At 42.2% G+C, this 24,272-nt stretch overlaps 1 protein-coding gene across 4 annotated transcripts in view; it reads left to right on the top strand.

Annotated features, from left to right (window-relative positions):
• The window catches only part of ATP10A (ATPase phospholipid transporting 10A (putative)), a 161,656-nt gene that overhangs the window by 124,619 nt on the left and 12,765 nt on the right, over positions 1 to 24,272 (top strand). For all 4 annotated transcript variants that reach the window (XM_043492158.1, XM_038413442.2, XM_043492250.1 and 1 more), the window contains 6 exons: positions 1,131 to 1,692; positions 15,349 to 15,452; positions 15,622 to 15,748; positions 18,436 to 18,620; positions 20,390 to 20,711; positions 21,759 to 21,835. In XM_043492158.1, coding sequence (XP_043348093.1) covers positions 1,131 to 1,692; positions 15,349 to 15,452; positions 15,622 to 15,748; positions 18,436 to 18,620; positions 20,390 to 20,711; positions 21,759 to 21,835 — 1,377 coding nt within the window. The remainder of the gene's footprint in view (positions 1 to 1,130; positions 1,693 to 15,348; positions 15,453 to 15,621; positions 15,749 to 18,435; positions 18,621 to 20,389; positions 20,712 to 21,758; positions 21,836 to 24,272) is intronic.

Here is a 24,272-nt window from a genome sequence, read left to right as displayed (position 1 = left end):
GGAGAGGGAAGTAATTGCTGGGAAGGAGCCTGGGTGTGAACTTGGAGCACTGTTAGGTATGGGTGGGAAAGAATGGAACAGCTTTTTGGGGGGTTGGGGTGGATTGTTAGGGAGCTTCCCCCATGAAGACCCTGGCTGACCTCTAGCCTCTCCCATTCACTCAGGCATATCTTCCCCTGTCCCCAAGTGTCCCTCCATCCCCACTCAGATACCCACTCCCACCATCCCCATGTGACCCTGCACCCCTCCCGCTGCCCTCATGTGTCTCTGTGCCCCCACTTAGCCACCCCCTGTCCCTATGTGGCACTGCACCCCTCCCTCTGTCCAAATGGTCTGTGCCCCCACTCAGCAATCCTCCTCCCTCCTATAGCTCTGCACCCTCTCCCCATCCCTATGTGGCCTTGCACCTTCCTCCCCACCATGGTCCTGTGCCTCCACTCCCATTCAGCCCCTACCTCAGTTTGTCCTTCCCCACTAGCCCTTATGACCCTCTGTCTGATGCCCCAGCAGCCCCATGCTGCTTGTCTCCCCTCATAGTCCCCATCTCCTGACCTGATCTGACAGGTGTTGTGGAGAAGGCACTGCAGCCTCTTTCTCTTCATAGCTGGCCAGGAGCTGCTGCTCTATTCTATCGCCACAGTTCCCTCTGATGGGCAAAAGGCAGAACTGCAGCAACTTTCCAGCAGAAGCTTTTTTCTGAGCAAAGAATTAAAAATATTTAAATTTTCTGTGCAGTGGCACAGAATTCCCCCAAGAGTAACTTCTATTTTAAATGCGCTAGCTTGATCAGAGCTAGCAGAGGTATGTCTCCTCAAGCTGAATTTACACACTTAGACATATCAATAGAATGCAGAGGTTTTAGTTATATTAACATTATTTTTAGGGTGCGATTCTAACATTGGTTCCACAAGGAAGGGTCAACAATAGTATAAATTCTGAAGTGTATACAAACTGGTTCCAGTAATATTTCTGATATAGTGTCAGCCTAGGGATTCTTGTTCACTTGTTCATCTCTGATTGTCGTAGCTTTTTGCCACTGACTGAGATTTGCTTCTTACTTTGAGTTATCAAATGACAATGTCAGATTTCTTATATATCCTTTTTTTGGTTGTTGGTTTTTACTTCTCAAGGTTAGAGTTAGATTTGAACTGAAGTCACCGGTAAAGACCATAGAAGACTTCATTCGAAGATTCACTCCCAGCCGTCTGACCTCTGGATCTAACAGCAGCAGTTCATCAAGCCTGACTACCAGTAAATCAATGCCCAGACTCGGTTCTAGTATCCTTTCATCTACATCCACTGAGAGCACTTTATTAAAACTGGAAGAGCAGTTGGCACATTCTCCACAGATGAATAACAATGGATATAGCTCACAGCAGGGCAAAAGGGCTATCGCGAGTAGATCTGAAGAAGGAGAACTCCGTTATGAGGCAGAGAGTCCAGATGAAGCTGCGCTTGTCTATGCAGCTCGGGCATATAACTGTGCTCTGGTGGGAAGGCTGTCTGACCAGGTATCAGTAGAGCTACCTCATCTGGGAAGGTTAACCTTTGAACTCTTGCACACACTGGGCTTCGATTCCATCAGAAAAAGAATGTCAGTGGTGGTTAGGCATCCCCTTACAGATGAAATAAATGTTTACACTAAAGGAGCGGATTCAGTTATTATGGATCTTCTTCTGCCCTGTTCTTCAGGTATAGTTCTCGCTTACTTTTTTTCCAATTAACTCTTAGACCGTGCTAGAGAACTTCAATCTCATCATGTCTGATTGCAGTTCTCTAGCACAGAGCCATGTCTGTATCATTTACGGGTATGCAGAAATGTATTATAGCAGGACCTCTCTGCTTCTTTTATAAACTCAATAACCAATAACTTCTTATAATGGATTGTTGATACTTTGCCTAAAGAAATGTGAGTAATATTGATTTCAGTATGAGCTTTTCCCAGTGGCAAACCTTATTTTAAGTGAATGTTTTTCAAGACCTTGCCAAATCAATTTATCTTTCATTGAGTACATTTTCCCAACATTGCTTGCTTACTCAGATGTTTTTGTATTAAGAGAAATGTTGTTTGGGTAATTACTAATAGTGGTCTTAGTTTTAAAGATGCAGATGATTAGTGATGAACAGACTTCTAACTGTGAACAGGAAGCTTTTCTTTTGGAAGGTGTTTTTTCAGTTACAGAGTCTCAAATATGTGAACATGCTTGAACCAGATGCAATTTTAATGCCTCTTTATTATAATCAATTGGATTTAAAGACAATCTGGTGGTCTCTTATACACTTATTTGAGACATAGGTTTTTCAATATGTGTGATGTCTGATTTACTGTATTCAACATTTAATTATGTACAACATTCAAATGTTAACCCAGTGTGAATGGACAGAAATCTAATGTATGACAGAGATTTCCTGTATGTCACTAGTGTGTTGACTTTATGGTTACTTTCACATTACGGACGGCTGCTGAAGTAAATACCAGTGAAAGGATCGTACCGTGTAATTTGCATTAAAGAGCTACAGGAAATGTTAATTTAGTGTCACAGTTCAGAGTAACTGTCACATGTGCTTGGATAGACTGGCCAAGCACACGTGCTTGCATCCTCTTCAGAGACAGTCAGCAGTGTGACTGCCCACAGTTATAAGTTACTACACAGCGCTTTCTAAGAAAGCCTACTTTGTTCTTAAGGTAAAAAGCATTAGAGAGAAAACATATTAAAAGCAATAAAGGAACCTGCCTACCCGCTAATAAGCTTACCAGAGATCACCCCACCCCTTACATGGACTCTGGCAGGAGCAATCCTTCCACACTCCTCCTAAGGGGTTTTGTTTTGGTTTCAAGTTCATCACAGCATCAGCTCCTAACAAGCAACCAGTCTTATCAGGCCTCAATAGGCCAAGTCCTTCCAACCCTTCCATAAGGATTGGGCCCTCCATGGACCTGGGATCCTGTCTATTTACAGGAGCAGGAAGAAGGCCCTGAGCCTGTTTAAAACTAAGCTATTTATCCAAAAATCCTTTCTTTGTTGGACCCTCGAAAATCCAGTTTGAACTGGTATATGAGAACCTCTCCAGGGGAGTGACTTCAAAGGGCTAATAACCAGAGGAATTACATACGTTCTCTGAGGGGAATTACATACAATTCCACAATAACAATACACAACTGCATTTTTAATACAATGGACCACAGAGGTATTACCCCTAATTCAATAAGGTTTAACTTAATTCAATAAAGTTTGTCCAGGATATTACAGGATTTCAATCTGTCACAATTCGTTGTCACTTTACAGCTATATAGGTCACAGCAGAGCCAGAAATTCAAGAACTTGTCCTTAGCTCATTATAAAGTATTCTTGAATAGTGTCTGATAAAGTTACTGATATCAAGGAATGCACATAATGCATCTGAGATTACTTGTTTCCCTCCAAAATGTTACTAAATAGTTTGTAGTGCTGGGAAAGTTTAATAGAACTCACCATGACATTAAAGTTAGGAGAAAAAGAGTCTGCTTTCACACATAGGCAGTTGCAAAAAAAATTTGCTATTAATGTAAAACAAATATTCTGGTATTGGTCAGAAAACGATAAAGGGAGAGCTTTGAGAATTGCTGTTTGGAAGGGATGAATTCTACCGATTGGCACAGAGAAATAGAACAACTCTGAACCACAGCACTTGGAGATGTCAAAACTGATCCTGTTTTTAGAATTTTTGATTTTTTTTTGTAAAGACTCTTATCCAGAATTGAGTCATAAGGTTTTGTAACTTTTGGATTCATAAATATAGCAAAGTGTAGTAATTGCTCTTACCTTCCTTCCCAGCACTCTGATCAGCTGCCATAAGTAGGTTGTCTTTAGTAAACTGCTCTGAGTGACCTTAAGTATCAATTAATCTGTCCAAGGGTACAAATGCTATCTTGGTTGTTCAGCTTCATTCATGGAATTTTACTCGGGGATCCATCCTGCAGGGACTTTATCTTCAATAGTCCCTTAGGCCCAAAGGTCTGCGATCATGCTTATTGCTCTGGCCCTTCCAGAGAGTGAGAGCTTTAGACTGTGATTGTTGTCTGCCCTAGCCAGGAAGCTGGAACTAGAGACTGCTTATTGCTCTGTCCCGCCCAGAGGGCCAGAGCCATTGATGGAGACCTGACTGTTGTTTGGTGCCTGATGCAGCAAGACAGCGTGGTCTCCCTCCAAGCCTGAGACTGAGGGACCACTACATTATCCAAATGTTCCCGATTCCACTACCGGAACAAGCTATCTGGCTACAGAGGAGGACATTTTAAAGTATGATGTACATGCAAGCCAGAAAGCAGATGCAAAAATGCCATGCTATAGCTTGAGTGTTATCTTGTGAATAATCAGAAACCACCAATGAGCTTGAAAACTTGTAACATTTCTAAATTTATTACAGTGGAACTATTTGTTTTTCCAGTTGAGACTAAGAAAGCTGATGTTCTCACAATATGCAGAATTTTTCAAAGCACTTGTATTATTCCAAGGAGAATATTCCTTTCACCTTGCCCAACAGGAACACTTTACAGTCCATAAAGAGGAAAGTTATTGTTTAAACCAGAGGTCTCAAAGTCCCGGCCCGTGGGCCATCTGCGACCCAAGAACCCCCCTCACCGCAGCCCGCAGAGGAGAGACGCAGGCAGACATGCTGCCAGCAATGTCTGGTGCAGCTCCCATTGGCTGGGGGAGAGCGACAGAGATACCATCACTAGTCGCTGGGCAGAGTCAGCCATGGAGTCAGCATCACTTTTTTTCACAATGAATATAAACAAGTCAAGTTACTGAACACAACTATCTGATGCATATGTTACTGCAATCCTGAAGGTTTCAACTGCTCAGTCACTGAGGCCAAACATCAACGAACTGACAGAACTGAAGTGTTGCCAGGTGTCTGGAAAACACTAAAAACTCTCTGGCAGGCAAAGAATTGTATAAAGTTGTACGCCAGTTTTATTATTTCGAAGAAATTCAAAATAAAAAATACAATATAAATGTTTTATTTCCTGATCACCCTCTTCAGTGACATTATTGGCCCACTGGGATGATTTGAGGACTGGCACTGACCCTAAGGTAAATTGAGTTTGAGACCCCTGGTTTAAACTGAGTAATCAACTTGAGCAGGAATTAGATTACATATAGGTCTCATTACTAAAGCAATGACAGGTTTGATTAACTCACATGTGGTCATGGAAAAAGTCCAAACAAGCAAACCTGACTCTCTTTGGTTCTGAGTAATTAAACAAACATGTCATCCTTTGACAATTGTTGAAGACATCACATATAAATTTATGAGTGTGTACTGTTTGAGTGGGTGGATGCAAGGTCAAGGTATTGGACAACTGCACAGACATCAAAACTATCAACTTTCAACATAGATTTTGGCTGATTCCTTTGGTTACGTGTGCTGGACATCCTTGAAAGAATTATAATTGCCAATTGTTGTAAAACAACTGCATACAGACCAAATCCAAGAATGCTGGCAAAAGAAACCTGTCTTAGGGTACTTGATTATCAGCACATATCTTCTGATAACTTTAGCAGATTCCTTTTCTCTGCGTTTTTATTTACTTATTTACTTACTTATATCTGCCAGAAGGTGAATTTCAGTGCAAGACTGATGAGGCATATGAAGGATTAAAAGGAATTGCAGCTATCATAGTTGATCTCTATTATTTGTTCAATAAAATAAGGAATGTGATGCAACCCTTTATGCTGGACATGAGAGATCACACGAAAAAGGTATATATCTTCATCCATAGAAAATCATTTTCTATGTTCCAAAAAGTAAGATATTTTGAACCTGTTCTTAATGCTGGTGATATCAAACCAGATCCAGTTAATGCCACATAAGCTTATAGTGACAGAAACAGTTCTTGATGTGTTTTAACCACCTGTCCATAGAATCATAGAATCATAGAATCATAGAATATCAGGGTTGGAAGGGACCCCAGAAGGTCATCTAGTCCAACCCCCTGCTCAAAGCAGGACCAAGTCCCAGTTAAATCATCCTAGCCAGGGCTTTGTCAAGCCTGACCTTAAAAACCTCTAAGGAAGGAGATTCTACCACCTCCCTAGGTAACGCATTCCAGTGTTTCACCACCCTCTTAGTGAAAAAGTTTTTCCTAATATCCAATCTAAACCTCCCCCATTGCAACTTGAGACCATTACTCCTCGTTCTGTCATCTGCTACCATTGAGAACAGTCTAGAGCCATCCTCTTTGAAACCCCCTTTCAGGTAGTTGAAAGCAGCTATCAAATCCCCCCTCATTCTTCTCTTCTGCAGACTAAACAATCCCAGCTCCCTCAGCCTCTCCTCATAAGTCATGTGCTCTAGACCCCTAATCATTTTTGTTGCCCTTCGCTGTACTCTTTCCAATTTATCCACATCCTTCTTGTAGTGTGGGGCCCAAAACTGGACACAGTACTCCAGATGAGGCCTCACCAGTGTCGAATAGAGGGGAACGATCATGTCCCTCGATCTGCTCGCTATGCCCCTACTTATACATCCCAAAATGCCATTGGCCTTCTTGGCAACAAGGGCACACTGCTGAATCATATCCAGCTTCTCGTCCACTGTCACCCCTAGGTCCTTTTCCGCAGAACTGCTGCCGAGCCATTCGGTCCCTAGTCTGTAGCGGTGCATTGGATTCTTCCATCCTAAGTGCAGGACCCTGCACTTATCCTTATTGAACCTCATTAGATTTCTTTTGGCCCAATCTTCCAATTTGTCTAGGTCCTTCTGTATCCTATCCCTCCCCTCCAGCGTATCTACCACTCCTCCCAGTTTAGTATCATCCGCAAATTTGCTGAGAGTGCAATCCACACCATCCTCCAGATCATTTATGAAGATATTGAACAAAACGGGCCCCAGGACCGACCCCTGGGGCACTCCACTTGACACCGGCTGCCAACTAGACATGGAGCCATTGATCACTACCCGTTGAGCCCGACAATCTAGCCAGCTTTCTACCCACCTTATAGTGCATTCATCCGGCCCATACTTCCTTAACTTGCTGACAAGAATGCTGTGGGAGACCGTGTCAAAAGCTTTGCTAAAGTCAAGAAACAATACATCCACTGCTTTCCCTTCATCCACAGAACCAGTAATCTCATCATAAAAGGCGATTAGATTAGTCAGGCATGACCTTCCCTTGGTGAATCCATGCTGACTGTTCCTGATCACTTTCCTCTCCTCTAAGTGCTTCAGGATTGATTCTTTGAGGACCTGCTCCATGATTTTTCCAGGGACTGAGGTGAGGCTGACCGGCCTGTAGTTCCCAGGATCCTCCTTCTTCCCTTTTTTAAAGATGGGCACTACATTAGCCTTTTTCCAGTCATCCGGGACTTCCCCCGTTCGCCACGAGTTTTCAAAGATAATGGCCAAGGGCTCTGCAATCACAGCCGCCAATTCCCTCAGCACTCTCGGATGCAATTCGTCCGGCCCCATGGACTTGTGCACGTCCAGCTTTTCTAAATAGTCCCTAACCACCTCTATCTCTACAGAGGGCTGGCCATCTCTTCCCCATTTTGTGATGCCCAGCACAGCAGTCTGGGAGCTGACCTTGTTAGTGAAAACAGAGGCAAAAAAAGCATTGAGTACATTAGCTTTTTCCACATCCTCTGTCACTAGCTTGCCTCCCTCATTCAGTAAGGGGCCCACACTTTCCTTGGCTTTCTTCTTGTTGCCAACATACCTGAAGAAACCCTTCTTGTTACTCTTGACATCTCTTGCTAGCTGCAGCTCCAGGTGCGATTTGGCCCTCCTGATATCTTTCCTACATGCCCGAGCAATATTTTTATACTCTTCCCTGGTCATATGTCCAACCTTCCACTTCTTGTAAGCTTCTTTTTTATGTTTAAGATCCGCTAGGATTTCACCATTAAGCCAAGCTGGTCGCCTGCCATATTTACTATTCTTTCGACTCATCGGGATGGTTTGTCCCTGTAACCTCAACAGGGATTCCTTGAAATACAGCCAGCTCTCCTGGACTCCCTTCCCTTTCATGTTAGTCCCCCAGGGGATCCTGGCCATCTGTTCCCTGAGGGAGTCAAAGTCTGCTTTCCTGAAGTCCAGGGTCCGTATCCTGCTGCTTACCTTTCTTCCCTGCGTCAGGATCCTGAACTCAACCAATTCATGGTCACTGCCTCCCAGATTCCCATCCACTTTTGCTTCCCCCACTAATTCTACCCGGTTTGTGAGCAGCAGGTCAAGAAAAGCGCTCCCCCTAGTTGGCTCCCCTAGCACTTGCACCAGGAAATTGTCCCCTACGCTTTCCAAAAACTTCCTGGATTGTCTATGCACCGCTGTATTGCTCTCCCAGCAGATATCAGGAAAATTAAAGTCACCCATGAGAATCAGGGCATGCGATCTAGTAGCTTCCGTGAGTTGCCGGAAGAAAGCCTCATCCACCTCATCCCCCTGGTCCGGTGGTCTATAGCAGACTCCCACCATGACATCACTCTTGTTGCACACACTTCTAAACTTAATCCAGAGACACTCAGGTTTTTCCACAGTTTCGTACCGGAGCTCTGAGCAGTCATACTGCTCCCTTACATACAGTGCTACTCCCCCACCTTTTCTGCCCTGCCTGTCCTTCCTGAACAGTTTATAACCATCCATGACTGTACTCCAGTCATGTGAGTTATCCCACCAAGTCTCTGTTATTCCAATCACGTCATAATTCCTTGACATCACCAGGACCTCCAGTTCTCCCTGCTTGTTTCCAAGGCTTTGTGCATTTGTATATAAGCACTTGAGATAACCTGTTGATCGCCCCTCATTCCCAGTATGAGGCAGGAGCCCTCCCCTCACAGACATTCCTGCCTGTGCTTCCTCCCGGTATCCCGCTTTCCCACTTACCTCAGGGCTTTGGTCTCCTTCCCCCGGTGAACCTAGTTTAAAGCCCTCCTCACTAGGTTAGCCAGCCTGCTGGCAAAGATGTTCTTCCCTCTCTTCGTAAGATGGAGCCCGTCTCTGCCCAGCACTCCTCCTTCATGGAACACCATCCCATGGTCAAAGAATCCAAAGCCTTCTCTCCGACACCACCTGCGTAGCCATTCGTTGACCTCCACGATTCGACGGTCCCTACCCAGGCCTTTTCCTTCCACGGGGAGGATGGACGAGAACACCACTTGCGCCTCCAACTCCTTTATCCTTCTTCCCAGAGCCACGTAGTCCGCAGTGATCCGCTCAAGGTCATTCTTGGCAGTATCATTGGTGCCCACGTGGAGAAGCAGGAAGGGGTAGCGATCCGAGGGCTTGATGAGTCTCGGCAGTCTCTCCGTCACATCACGAATCTTAGCCCCTGGCAAGCAGCAGACTTCTCGGTTTTCCCGGTCAGGGCGGCAGATAGATGACTCAGTCCCCCGGAGGAGAGAGTCCCCGACCACCACCACCCGCCTTCTCCTCTTGGGAGTGGTGGTCGTGGAACCCCCAACCTCAGGACATCGCATCTCATGCCTCCCAACCAGCGGAGTCTCCTTCTGCTTTCTCCCCCCAGACATATCATCTGGTCCACTCTCCGCAATGGTACCTGTGGAGAGAACATGAAAGCGGTTAGTTACCTGTGTCTGTGTTACTGGAACCCGGACATTCCGCTTACCTCTTCTGGAGGTCACATGTTGCCAAGCTTCTTCACTGGCCTCTCGGCTCCTCTGTGCAACCTGCTCTATATCTTTAGAGCTTTGTGCCCCTAGAAGGCTATCCTGAGTTTGGTCCAAGGTTGCATCAAACTTATCCAAAATCACTGCATCACTGTGATGGCTTCTACAGTGAGATACTTCATCTGGAATAAGCAAGCAAACAACATTGCTTTCTAGAATACAAAAAGTTCTTATCACAATGAAATAGGTTCAGTGCTTCCATGTTTTGTTCCTTTAAAAAATGCTGACTCTCTAAAACTAGATGCATTTAAAAATGGACTTGTTTCAGGACTGCTCCCAGAAGGCCATGTCTTTGCAAGTCTCATACACCACAGAGAATAATTATGTACGTGTATTAAAAAAACTACATATAATTGTATTTGGCTGCAAGTTAAGTAAATGTGTGCTCCAGCCCTGAGTTACAGCTGAATCAGCTTGTGAACTGGTTGAATAATTCCTGAAGAAATCTCTATCTCTGGCAAAAGAAATCTCTATCTCTGGCACTCCACCAAGGAATGGCTTTCCAATGGCATAAATACAATATTGATATTGCTCATCTTCCAGGAAAAGATAAAATCTATTGCAGGTACTCTGTCAAGAAAATATCCACATAACACTAGTGGATGAATGGGCATGCAGTTACATATGGTACTCCAGAAAATGACAGAAATTGAAGATGGAACTGAAAATGAACAAATAAAGGTTTTGAATCCAGTAATTCTGAATGAATGGCCAGACATTAGAAAAGTTGTACTCCCAACATTATAGATTAATGGAACTACAGTGTTGTGCTCTTGGATGGCACAATCTTTAAAGGTGAGAAAATAGTTATATATAAAACAGCTAACATGAATATGCATTGTGGTAATACACAATTATATTGTGTGGGTTCATGGACATGGGAAAATGTAAACAAAGCCCAAGATGTTCTTTTTTGGCTATGTATGTGTCAGCAAATTGAACAGTATCATTAATGATGTCAGCAACACTTGAAAGGTTCCGTGTATGAGTCATATTAAGAAAAAAACCAAACAACGATGCTACTGAAATGCCAATAAGACCATCTGTTTGTGTGCAACAACTTAGATTATATAATTGTTGACGATTATTATAACAGATTTTTCAGATAAGAGAACTGGAACACTATCAGAAGAGTGACACCAGATTTAAAGGCTGGACATCCTTGAAAGAATTATCTTTCCAATTGTTGTAAAAGAGTTGCATACACACCAAATCCAAGAATGCTGGCAAAGAAACCTGTCTTAAGTTACTTGAATATCAGCACATATCTTTTGATAAGTTATTTTCTCCTTTGTTGGTATGCATATGTATTCCCTCAAAACTGTTTCCTAAAAGAAATATGAAACTTGAAGTTGTGAAGCCAAACCAGATTTAAGCAAGGTTGGGCAAATAATGACAAAAAACATTTCTACTATAAGTCTGCTAAGTCATTGTTAATAATGTGCACTGCCACTGCTTAGGAAGCTTAGGACAGGGACCTGCTGCCCTGAAACAAGGAAATGCTAAAAGAAAATAATACCTTTGTCTACCCCCAAAAAGTCAACTACCTAAAAATAAAAAAGGAAATTAAAAAGATCAAAAAGAAAAGCAGAGTTATTTATAGGTGAGTCGCATCATACGTGCATTTAACTGACGCAAATTCAACTATACGCGATCTGCAAAAAAAAAGAAAAATAACAAGATACCTGTAAATAGTGCTGGCGATTCCGCCCACCATTCCACTCAATAAGCGTGTGCCCCGGTGTGAGCATGAGATGGGAGACGTGAATCTGCTGTTCCCTCAGTCGGTCTCAGTTCCCGCATGCCTCTCATAGTGTGAGCATCTCGCCGCACTGACTGTGATTCTAGTGTTTAAAGAGATGTACATATTTTTCATACAACATGGCCCCTAAATGCAAGCCAACTACTTCATCTGGTGCTCAACTGAAGAAACAGCAATCTGTTCCAACACTGGAGGAAAAACTGGCTTTGTTGGACTTATTGAGAGATGGTATGTCAGTCTCCAATGTGACATGTAAATATGGCCGCAACGAATCTAGCATCCTTGCCATCAAGATTCGAGAGAGAGAAATTCGTCAAGCTGTGGCATCAGGTACTCCAATGACTGCTAAGGTGACGAGCCAGGTGTGTGATAAGACTTTAATGAAGACTGAAAAGGCATTAAACTTATGTTTGGAAGACATGAACCGTAACGTGTGCCTATCGATGGCAACATGTTGCGAGAAAAGGCTTTTAGCCTCTATGCACTGTTCAAACCTCCCGCCGAAGAGGGACAGTCCTCTGATGAGAATGAATTCAAAGCCAGCCAAGGTTGGCTTAACAGTTTTAGGAACCACTTCAACCTCAAAAATGTACAGACTACTGGTGAAGATGCATCTGCCAATGAAGAGGCAGCAAAAGCCTACCCCGAACAATTAAAGAAAATCATAGAAGAAAAGGGCTATCTTCCGGAACAAGTTTTTAATGCTGGTGAAACGGGGCTCTTCTGGAAAAATAATGCCCAACCACACTTATACTTCAAAATCAGAAAGACAATCCCCTGGCTTCAAAGCAGCTAAAAACCATGTGACTGTGTTGTTTTGTGGCAATGAGGCTGAGCATTTAATAAAGCCGGGCTTGCTCTACAGGGCTGCAAATCCCCGTGCCCTAACAGGCAAGAACAAAAATCTCCTGCTTGTGTTCTGGCAATCAAACAAAAAGGCTTGGGTGACGGCAGCATTATTTCTGGATTGGTTCCACAAGTGTTTCATTCCGGAGGTCAAGCGGTACCTCAAAGAGAAAAGACTTGACTTTTAAGAATTGCTGATGGTAGACAATGCTCTTGGCCACCCTGTGGCACTCCAGTTTGCGCATAACAACACTGAAGTCGTCTTTCTCCCCCCGCAATACCACCTCCAACCTCTTGACCAAGGCGTGATTTGCTGTTTTGCAGCCACATACATGAGGATTACGTTCTCACGGATACATAGCGCTATGGATGTTGATCCCAATCTTACTGTGATGGAGTGTTTGGAAGTCCTTCAACATTGCCGATTGCATCACTTATATTAAACAGGCAATGGATGCAATCAAGCCTGAAACAGTCAATGCATGTTGGCGAAACCTATGGAAAGAATGTGTGAATGATTTTAAGGGTTTCCCAACCATTGACAAAGAAGTGAAATGCATTATTCAGGTGGCCAGGCCAGTGGGTGGTGATGGCTTCGTCAACATTCTTGAGGAAGAAATTGAAGAATTAATTGAGAGCCATAGAGAAACATTGACTAACAAAGAGTTAGAGGAACTGATAAAATCATCTACAGAAAACAAAGATGACGACAACGAACAGGAAGAACCGGCAAGTTGGAATCTTCATAAATTTGCTGAAGTGTTCCAAGCAGTGAAACACTTGAATGATTTAATTTCTGAATACGATCTCTCTATGGAACAAAGCCTCAAAATCGCATGTAGTATTATGGACGATTTGAGACCATATCAAGAAATGTTTGAGCAGCTCAAGAAACAACAGCAACAGTTAACGATCACCATGTTTTTCAGGGAAAAACAACCAGCAGCAGATAAGCCTACACAATCAACTTCTCAAGCTGAACCAGAGCCAACCACTTTGTCTAAGACTCACTCTCAGTCACTCAAACTCTCAGTCATCTCCGTCTCCTGTATCGACATCAAGCCCTGATGACCCCCTATAATTATCCCCTCCTGTAATTACCCCCTGTAATTAAAAATACAATACTGTAAAATTATATTTTGCATATGTACTCTTTATTATATACTGTACATTACTGTATACATTATACATTTATACATATTACTGTACAGTGTTGTATACAGAAAACCATGTATAGTATACTGTACTTTATGGAAAAAGAAAAGGAGAACTTGTGGCACCTTAGAGACTAACAAATTTATTAGAGCATAAGCTTTCATAAGCTACAGCTCACTTCATCGGATGCATTTGGTGGAAAAAAAATTTTTTTTCCACCAAATGCATCCGATGAAGTGAGCTGTAGCTCACGAAAGCTTATGCTCTAATAAATTTGTTAGTCTCTAAGGTGCCACAAGTTCTCCTTTTCTTTTTGCGAATACAGACTAACACAGCTGCTACTCTGAAACCCGTACTTTATGGGTGATTTAAGGGATTTGCAAGGGTAATTTTGACAATACGCGATTTTCACCTTACGTGCTGACTTTAGAACCTAACCCCCATGTAAGATGCGACTCCACTGTACTATGAAAATGAAAAAGGGCCAGAAACTCCATAAAGTTCACTAGGGACTTTACTGTTGATTTTTTCTGGAAGGTGCTCAGATACTATGGTGTTGAGTGCCAGTATAAAAGTCCAAGATAGATAAGACAGACATCACATACCCTGGATAAATATGACAATCATCTCTATCCTCATTTGATCTGAAGTTAACTATTCTCCAGGCCCACTGCTAATATCCTTACTGGGTGAGAGCAAACTTACCAAGAAGTGCTAATGCTCTATCATGCCTTCCCAACACCTTATCTCCAGTTTCAATCACAACTGTGAACCATGTAAAGCAAGAAGTACCAATAACACCAATATTGCTTGAAGAATACTGCATAGGCCTATCCCTCTGAAGTCATATGTCTTATAAACCTAGAAAACTTGTAGACTTTCAGAAACTATTTTGGTTTATAGAAAAATTGCTGACTCAAGATATCGAGGTTTCTCGAGTATCCTCACTCTATTGTTTTAACCTAAAATGCTTTCTCTTGACTGCTTCTATGTTCACTTTATCACCAAGGATCGGCAACCTTTGGCATGTGGCCCGCCAGGGTAAGCCCCCTGGTAGGCCGGGACAGTTTGTTTACCTGCCGCGTCCGCAGGTTCGGCCGATTGCAGCTTCCACTAGTCACGGTTTCCCGATCCAGGCCAATGGGGACTGCAGGAAGTGGCGGCCAGCACATCCCTCAGCCTGTGTCACTTCCCACAGCCCCCATTGGCCTGGAGCAGCGAACTGCAGCCAATGGGAGCTGCGATTGGCTGAACCTGGGGACAAAGCCGGTAAACAAACCGGCCCAGCCCTGGCGTGCTGCGTGCCAAAGGTTGCCGATCCCTGCTTTATCACTGTTATTACAATTAATTCTTATTATAGGTTATTGCTGTGACTGTACATTGTATTTGAGTCTGTCTTGATTCTGGGGGATGAAAATATCATCCCTTTCCAACTCTTGACAACCGCATTTTGAGAACTTAGTATTATTTCTAAATATAATTAAATATCTTTTCTACCCACATTTATTTAGAAACATTTGGTTAATCATAAGATTTTTGATATATAGCACATCTGCTTCTGTTTATTGCCAATTTGAAATCATACCTCTGTTCATGACATACTTGGTTGCTATGGAGATTATCATGATGTCACAAAATACTTGAGGAGCAGATGAATGCTTAATAAGGAAAGATCTTATTGTTACACAGTTGTTCTTGGTGACTTTTAAAGAGGGAATTTAAAAAATAGATAGCATGTGAAGAGAATTGTTTCTAAATAGAAAGCTTTTCAAAGTTTCCCCTGAGACGTCAGGAGTTCTTTAAAAGTATCGCCTCTTAAGCTTTTGTACAGTAAGTGCTGAAGAAACAATTATATTCTCTAAGACCATTTAATTGCTATTATTTTTCATAAATTTCTCCTTTATTTTTAACTAGATGACCCTAGAGGCAAACATCAAAAAAAAATCCAAAGCAAAACTCAGAATTACCTTAATCTGTATGCTGTAGATGGGCTGCGGACCTTGTGTATTGCCAAGAGAGTAAGTATATGAAGCTCTTAGTTTGCTTTTAAGGAGAGTAATGACAAATCTTTTTGTTGCAGTCCATTAGCAAGAACATTTATTAGGGTTTTTTTTTTCATTTTACTCAGTAATGCATGAATGCTTATGCATCTTTTTGGATGTACGCTTACCTTCTCCCTTTAAATAGGTTCTAAGCAAAGAAGAATATGCTAACTGGTTAAAAAGTCATTTAGAAGCAGAATCTTCTATTGAAAACCGCGAAGAGCTGCTGTTTCAATCTGCACTTCGTATAGAGACAAATCTGCATCTACTCGGTAACTACATGAGAGCTGGACATGAAATTAAAATGTGTTAAACATTTTCAAAGTTCGATTTTAAAACTCTGCTCTATCTTTTCAATGATTTCTATGTATACAGAAATTGGTTATTACTGGATTTTTTCATGAGTGTCTCTTGCATCATTGCAAAAGAATGGGATAATAATTAACACAAGACACATCCTGTTTGCCTTGCTTAGGTAACAATTTTATCCCTGATGTAATACCAATTAAACCAGGGGTTCCCAAACTTGGTTCACGGCTTGTTCAGGGTAAGCCCTTGGCAGGCTGTGAGACGCTTTGTTTACCTGAGAGTCCGCAGGTACGGCCGCTTGCAGCTCCCAGTGGCTGCAGTTCACCATTCCCTGCCAATGGAAGCTGCGTGGCTTACCCTGAACAAGCTGTGAACCAAGTTTGGGGACCCCTGAATTAAACCAATGGTGTAAAACCGGGGATGAACCTGACCCATTATCTTCAATGAAGTTGGCCGACCTGAGTAAGAAAAGTAGGATTTAGCCCAATCTGTCTGCAGATTTTCGTTACAGTGATGGTGCATCTTGAAAATACTTGAGATTTTTCATCCCTCTGGGGCACCAAACACTTCGACAAAATGATGTGCATAAACACTGTATTTATGGTTTAGTGGACTGAGGGTGAGCACAACTCTGGGAAGTAGGAACTCATTTAATCCTGGGCTCTCTGCTTGACTTGTTTTGTTGCCTCAGGCAAGTCACTTAGGGTAGGATTATTAAAAAGTACTGTGTGTCAGCCTAACTGTTCCCATTGAAGTCAGTAGTAAAATTTCCCTTGATTTCAATGAAAGCAGAGTCAGGGTCCCATACAGAGTACTTTGAAAGGTCTAAATTGTAACCTCTCTGTGGTGCTCATCCTGCAAAGATTTATGCATACGCTTTACACAAGTGGTTTCATTGAGACGGCCCATGTGTCAGACAACTGGGGTGAGGATTGTCTAGCCTAGTGATCAGAGTGGGCATCAGGCAGTGGTGATTGGAGCAGGGCTTAAATTCTCAAAGAGTATTTCCCAGAGCCCTCGGACTCAGAGCTTCCACCCTGTTGGGGTGCCAGGGGCTTGGGACTTCTGCCCCATGGGGGATGCCAGGGCTCAGGGCTTCTGTCATATGGTTTGAAAATATTTACCGGAGCTCTGCTCTGGAAAACTCTGGCTGAATTTCAGCCCTGGGCATCAGGAACCAAGTCTAGGGTCAGAGCCTGAACCAGTAGTCAGAAGCTAGAGCATAGGTCAAGCCAGTGGTCTGGAACTAGAGCAAGCAGGGTAGCAGGCAAGGAGGGATTGGGCAGGAGCAGGACAGAGGCAAAGCTTGGGGGCAGGGTAGGAGCAGCAGGAACAAGTTAACACTGGAACAGGCACAGTGGTGGGCATGAGGATTAAGCATCCAGCTAGCTGCTGTTGCTGCGGGCTTAAGAGCGGCCCGCTGGCCCCTCCAGTCAGTCAGGTGGTGTGGCCAATCAGGCAGCCTTCAGCAAGCCAGCTGTACTGATGAGGCTGCCTGGAGATTAGCTTTGCTGTGGGCCCTGATTCCTGACACCATCTACATAAAGTTAAGCACTTGCATGTTTGGACGATTAGGGCTTGCGTGCACTGAAGAAAGGGGATAATAACTCTCATTTCCTAGGGATTTTGTGATGTTGTTAAAATTTGTAAATGTAAAGGACTGTACAAGTGCTAAGTGTTTTTATTTATTTACTTAACTAAAATGTCAAAAGCTCAACAAATTATAAATATCTATTATTTCTTCAGGCAATTAGTTTCTTTCCTCTGGCAAAGATAACTGGAACAGTGCTAATGTTTTTAATCATTTCAAGCAAATGTAACTCGACTGCTTTTGTTGAGGCTGGCTGTACACACACATCTTAATACTAAATTAAAACACAGTTGACCACAGCTGGAGAAGTACAAATAGACTCCAGAAATAAACAATCTATTCTTCCAGTTATCCTCCGACAACCTCAGACTGCGGAAGATGAGACTTTGAGTCTAACTACATACCGGTGCACTATGGCAAGCACTGCAGGATTGCACAAGTGAGGCTGGGCGAGATACATCTCTCCCCTTGCAGCTGTGCATACGCAATAGTATTCCTTGTAACTGCATGGACGGCCCCAGGCCAGCACCTCTGTTGAAACTAGTCTTCCCAGAGTACTCAGAGAGGCAACAGGACCGCAGCACCAGCCAGCGAACCAGCAGATGTGCTGTACCCTATGAACAGGTGCTGCAGAAGTAAAACTCCCCCTCATCTCCCAGAGACATTGTGCCTAACTGAGGCACAATCAGACTGATTTTCCTTTAGCTTACACTGGTGTAAATTAGTTAAACTCTGAGGAACTCAATAGAATCATATTGGTATAAAATTTTAGGATTTGAACTCTGGATGATGTTGTCTGTTGACTGGTTGGTTATTTACCCCAACCTCATCCTTCCCCTTTCCTCATAGTCCCTCTGCTGCCTGCAAAAAAGCTGAAGTCATTATTGACCATGGTGGTCAGAATTTCTTTTACGTTTGTTAGGTTAGAGGAGTTATCTGCCAATGAAGGGGACTGGTGTTGTTTCCAAAACCAGATTTTAAGACAAACTCATGATGTATCAGATTGAGTAGCCAAGTATTTATTTAACATTGGTTTATTTGCTTCGTTCATGTGTTCAGGTGCAACTGGTATTGAAGACCGTTTACAAGATGGTGTCCCAGAAACCATTGCAAACTTACGCAAAGCTGGGCTGCAGATTTGGGTTCTCACTGGAGACAAGCAGGAAACTGCCATTAATATAGCTTATGCATGCAAGCTACTAGATCATGATGAGGAAATCATCACCTTGAATGCTGACTCACTGGTAAACAGATCCTTGTCAGATGGTTAAATGTTAGGTTGAAGTCCAAATGTGAACTAGTTTTGATTTAATTTTGGCAGCTGCAGTTAAAAGGTTGATTCCTTTCTTCTTCTTCTTTTATCTTTCCTCTTCCTGTTCAATCTATATTTCAGGGATAGGATTTATATGTGGATATTTATTAATTATTTATACTCCCAGATTTTAGTGTCTTATATCATGATACAACTTGAAACTATATGCAGAGGGCACCACTGCACATCAATGTATATCACAACATAATATGAATGAATGCCTTTCTTTGGTATACATTTTAATGTAGGACATACCAGGGGTTCTCAACCTTTTTCTTTCTAAGGTACTCTTCCCTCCACCCACCACCGCCTCCCCCAACATGCTCTTAAAGCTCCACAGTCCACCTGTGCCACAACAATTGTTTTGCTGCATATTAAAGCCAGGACCAGCACTAGGGGGTAGCAAGCAGGGAAATTCTGTGGGGCCCCATGCCACCGGGGCCCACAAAGCTAAGTTGCTAAGGCTTTGGCTTCAGCCCCGGTGGTGGGGCTTGGGGCCCCAGGATTCAGCCCCATGTGGTGGGGCTTCAGCTTACTGCCCTGGGCCCCAGCAAGTCTAATGCTGACCCTCCTTGGCGGATCCCCTGAAACTACTCGCAGCCCCCCAAAGGGCCCTGGACCCCTGGTTGAGAACCACTGGGACATACCATAGTAAGGTACATGCCAGGACATAGTATTCACTTGTTTCTTATTGGCACCCACTGCAAATACAAAAGCAATGTATCATATGTTTTTGAAGGAGAAAACAATGAACTGCCTGTTGAGAATAATTTTCAAACCAATGGACTGTAATACTATGTAATTCATACTCTGCTACATAGACTTTTTCATTTGATGGTAAGGAAAATGTTTGAATTTCAGTGTTCATAGTCATGATGGACTGATAACCCGAGCTACAGTCAGGCATTGCTCAGCTTGTCTTAAATACACAATAGCAAGGGGTTTTCTGATATGGTCAAACATAAAAGGAACCAGGTTGATAGCACCAAAGTAATTTAATGTGTTGATCAAATCAGCTTTGAAATCCAGAACTGGAGGTAGACTAACACTATCCAACTACAATTCCTTTCTAAAGGAAAGAAACGATAACTATGTTCCATTCTTGAGTGTAGCGAGGTAGCTGGTAAATTGACTTTCTGTGATCTTACTTCTTTATTTCTGATCACTTGAAAAATATTTTGCTACAAGACTGGTAGCATTTTATCGTAAATGTTCAGATGTTAGTAATACATTCTATTAATTAAGTTTGGTTAGGATATAGATTTTAAATAAGTTAAATAACCTTTAATTGGCATTTACAACTACCTGATTAATGATTTGATTAATAGGCATTCTGTGATGCTCATCACCATAGTTAGCTCAGCACGGATTCTCATATCACATGTCAATTCTGCTATTCTGAGGACAAGCTAAAAGAAATTAATGTAAGACAGCACTGCAGGTTGAAAAGTAAACAGAATTGCTTTTAAGCCCTTTATTTATCAATTGCTAGCAGTATCTTTTGCAATGAGAATTAAGTGTTTTTAGATGGTGTAAAGAAGGAGGAAACAATAATAGAAATAAAAATTGTCAAAGTGGAATCAATATTGAAGACTCTAATGTTATCCATTTCTAAATTTATAACAAGCACAGTAAGTTGATTACATGATCCCACAGCAGCAACTTTCACTTAAACATATTTATTTTTGTATTGTATTTCAGGAGACAAGTGCTGCTTTGCTGGACCACTGTCTGCAATATATAGAGTCTAAGTTTTCAAACAACACAATAGACAAGACTGCTGGAAACATGACAGTTGGGTTTGGCCCTCTCTCTCCACCTTCATCTTCAGTGCATTCCAGCTTGGGCCTAGTGATTGATGGAAAGACTCTGGCTTATGCACTGGATAAAACACTAGGAGACAAATTTCTTTCACTAGCCAGGAGATGTCGCTCAGTTCTGTGTTGTCGCTCTACTCCACTGCAAAAAAGCATGGTAGTAAAACTAGTCAGAGATAAACTCAAAGCAATGACCTTGGCAATAGGCAAGTGTCTCCATTTAAATGAGCCTGTATTTACATGCATACACCCCTTTGGAATTTCGCTTTTCTTCTGGACATTTTAGAAGCCTAAAAGCTAATTTTAGTTTGAAAATGCTTCTGTGATCTTAAGAGCATTTATTCCAAACAAAAATAGAGTTTCTAAGGTGGCATCTGGGATTACATCCTGCAGAAATTGGTCAAATGGAGATGGTCTACTCCACAATGATGCTTGAATAAGCAACATTTTGTAAAGAATTGAGTGAGCTGACACCATTGACCATCACTTTGCAGTATAGATCAGGACAAATCTGTGTTCAGTGTCATTTCATCTAGTCATGATTAAACCCAAGGATCTCAATTTTTGATTATGAGTACGTAACAGTGCTGAACACAAGTTGGCCAGCACTACAGTGATTGCAAAGTTGGGATTAACGTCATATCAGCTAACATAGTTCTTCACAACCATTTTCCATTGTATGGTTGATAGTGGGGACTCTTTGTCAGTCATCCAGTTCAGAATCCTGCAGCACCCACAAGGTTCCTGCACTTTAAATTGAGAAAGCTCTGCTTATTCCTCACTCAACCCTCCTTTCCCCACTCTGAGTCTAATGTCACAGAGTTTATCCCATTATGCCTAGCCTCATGCCCAATTTTAGGGTCCCTTAATACTTCTAGTCAGTTAGTTTGCAGCAGGAATGTTTTCAGGAGTTTGTTTCCCTGCTGCACAGGGACTTCTGAGTATCCATGAAACAAAGACATGACCTCTGTATTCCAGGTCCCATTAAAGAGACCCACTCATACAGAAGTACTCAGTTTATGTTTCCTTGGCATGGTATAGCAAAAACCTAGATAGATAGATGTCAAGGGCTTGGTGGTCCCTTCTAAGGCTTTGAAACTGTAGTTCCATGAAGTACAGATGTTTCACACCAGATCCCTATGCCATCCTTGCTCACTGATACTCTACAGTTACCAATTTTTTCCTTTGTTTTTCTGCCATTAATCATCTCTGTTTTATTAATATCAAACCATGTTGCATCCTATTGTTACTAGGTGATGGAGCTAATGATGTCAGTATGATCCAAGTGGCAGACATAGGTGTGGGGATCTCTGGTCCAGAGGGCATGCAGGTAATGCGGGTTGTTTATTGAAAAGTTTCCCCAGGAAAAAGTTGGACTGAACGTTTTCCGTATGTCTGCTTGCATCTTGTCTCCCAGTCAATGAGAGCAAGTTACCTCTTGACAGGCAGCAAAAGTAAATGAGCAAGTTGCAAGCTGCCCTGAGGTGTACCAGTTGGGATTTGTAAAAATCATTTATGCTTGAGTTCGAGCATATGTTTCTTATCCAATCTGTGGTGAACTTAAACATTTTACATTCACCTCATAAAACTCAAATTACAAGAGGTCTTTCGGCACATTTACTTTTGAACGAAATCAGGTATTAATTTAAAAAAACCCTCAGCTATGTCCTATTTCTATAATAAATAAAGATTAAATTGACTTCCCCCTCCTTGCATTTTCTTCCTCTGGCTTTTATTCTTCGTATCTCCTGCACTGGTCCTGTAAAATTATCCTGTGGTGTGGCTGGACAAATCTATTTACCTAATGCAGCTAAGATAGGCATCGAAGTGTATCCAAGCCAATAGACAATATTCAGACAATACCCCTGAGTAGTGCACAAGGCCTGCTCTCCTCTCCCTGCTGGGACATGCAGGTCGGATATGAGTTTTACTCTACAGCGCTTGGAATGTGAGTTGCTGCAGTGACAGTTAAGGGAGTGCTAGTTTGGGAGGGGAGGGGAGCCTTACCCTGATTGTCATGCAATCCATGTAAAACCTTTTCCCTGTTTGTGTGTCAATCAAATGGGAAGAAGCTGCCCCTGCTGAGATTGTTTGGGAATTCACTCAGTATGCGCATGTCTCTGGCCATCGTTCCCGACAGCCTGATTGCTATATATGGCAGGGCAGTAAAAGATGAAAGCTTGAGCTAAGACTGAAATAGGGTTTTTTTTTAACAGGGCTTTCTTCTGCAATCCAGATCAGAGTAAGGAGTAAACTCAGAAGATGCTGAGCCTGGGCACCTCACCCAGCCTCTGCAGGCTTTACAAGCATGGGAGGACATTTGGGTTGAATAGAGCCTAACAAGCATGGAATCCTGAGCAGGCTGTTATAGGAGGGCCCATTCCAAGGCCTACTGAAGTCAGTGGGAGTCTTTCCATTGACTTCATTGCACTTTGAATCGGCTCCTAGCATCTCTGTGTGAACTCAAACCCCTGATTTCTCAGGAACATCATTTTAGTTCCCAGATATAATACTCCACATCTCTTGCTCTCTCTGTCTCTTCTTTTTCCTCCTTCCAATTCCTCTTTTCAGTTGATCTTGTAGTTCTAAGACAGCTGGTCTTTCAGTGTCCCTAGCCATTTCAGTGCATTCTGCTCTGAAAGCTTGTCATTTTGCTTGTTATTCCATTAAACCACCTAGATTATTTCTCTTTTTATGTTTATTTTTTATTGAATGTTCACACGTAGTGGGAAGGCTTATAGATCCCCTGCCTTTGATCCCAGGGTTCCATAGGAAATCATACATGGTTTTGTACAATAAGCAGCTGTCAAAATTGTATACATACAGGTACTTCAAAGGAGTCAAGCATCTGGATCTCTCATACAGCAAACTGACTGATTTATTTTTCTTTCACATCCTATGGAAGGAGCTGCATGGAGCACGAACCATGCTTTCCTATGCAAAACCTGGGGGTGGGGGGGGATTTAGGAGAATGAAAACGTCAAATCCAAGCTGATATTTTGGGATAAAACATGCAAGTGTAATTGGATAAAACTGTCTTTCCATTCCTCCGTCCATATCAAAAATAGACTTTTAAAAACTTTTAGAATGTGTTTTGGAATAATTTGGTGGAAACATAAAATAAAGAAAAGAAAACAATTTAACCTCATGATTCCATAATAGAATTAGAAAATGGGTAGGTGAGAAGGAAACGGATGAATAAGACAATAAACAAAATGTAAATTTAAAAAGCAATACAACTGTTGGTGGACTCTGTGGCCAACTCAATGACCTGGCAGGATCTAACGCAACTAATATACAGCTCCATTCATGATGAGATCTTAAATCTTGAGCATGCTTTACCTTGAAACCTAGCCAGTCAAAAGTAGCTATGATTTAGAAAGAAATGGTGGTGATTCATACCATACGTGTGATTTGGCAGGTTCTAAAATTTCAGGGGAACTTCTTCTGTAATGATCTCTCACAATTTAGAGAACTTGCATATAGTTAAAACAAATTTCCTCCAAATACTGAGATCTCAGGGGAATGTGGGTGGGCAAACATTTGCAAGGTAATTAATTAAAACAAATTATTTGGGTGTTTTGCTTTTTTAACTCCACTCATTGTGATGTAGCAGATTATTATTTATCTCACTCATTTAAATCCCTCCTGAAAACTCCCTTCTTCTGCACAAAATAATGCTGTCTTCTTTGTATTTCTTAAAAAGAGAAAAGTTCACAGCCATCATCTATGAGCATCTATACAATCACACGACTATAACCCTTGGT

The sequence above is a fragment of the Dermochelys coriacea genome, chromosome 1, assembly GCF_009764565.3.
Source record: "Dermochelys coriacea isolate rDerCor1 chromosome 1, rDerCor1.pri.v4, whole genome shotgun sequence".
NCBI classification, from domain to species: domain Eukaryota; kingdom Metazoa; phylum Chordata; order Testudines; family Dermochelyidae; genus Dermochelys; species Dermochelys coriacea.
This window is presented reverse-complemented; position numbering and strand designations above follow the sequence as displayed.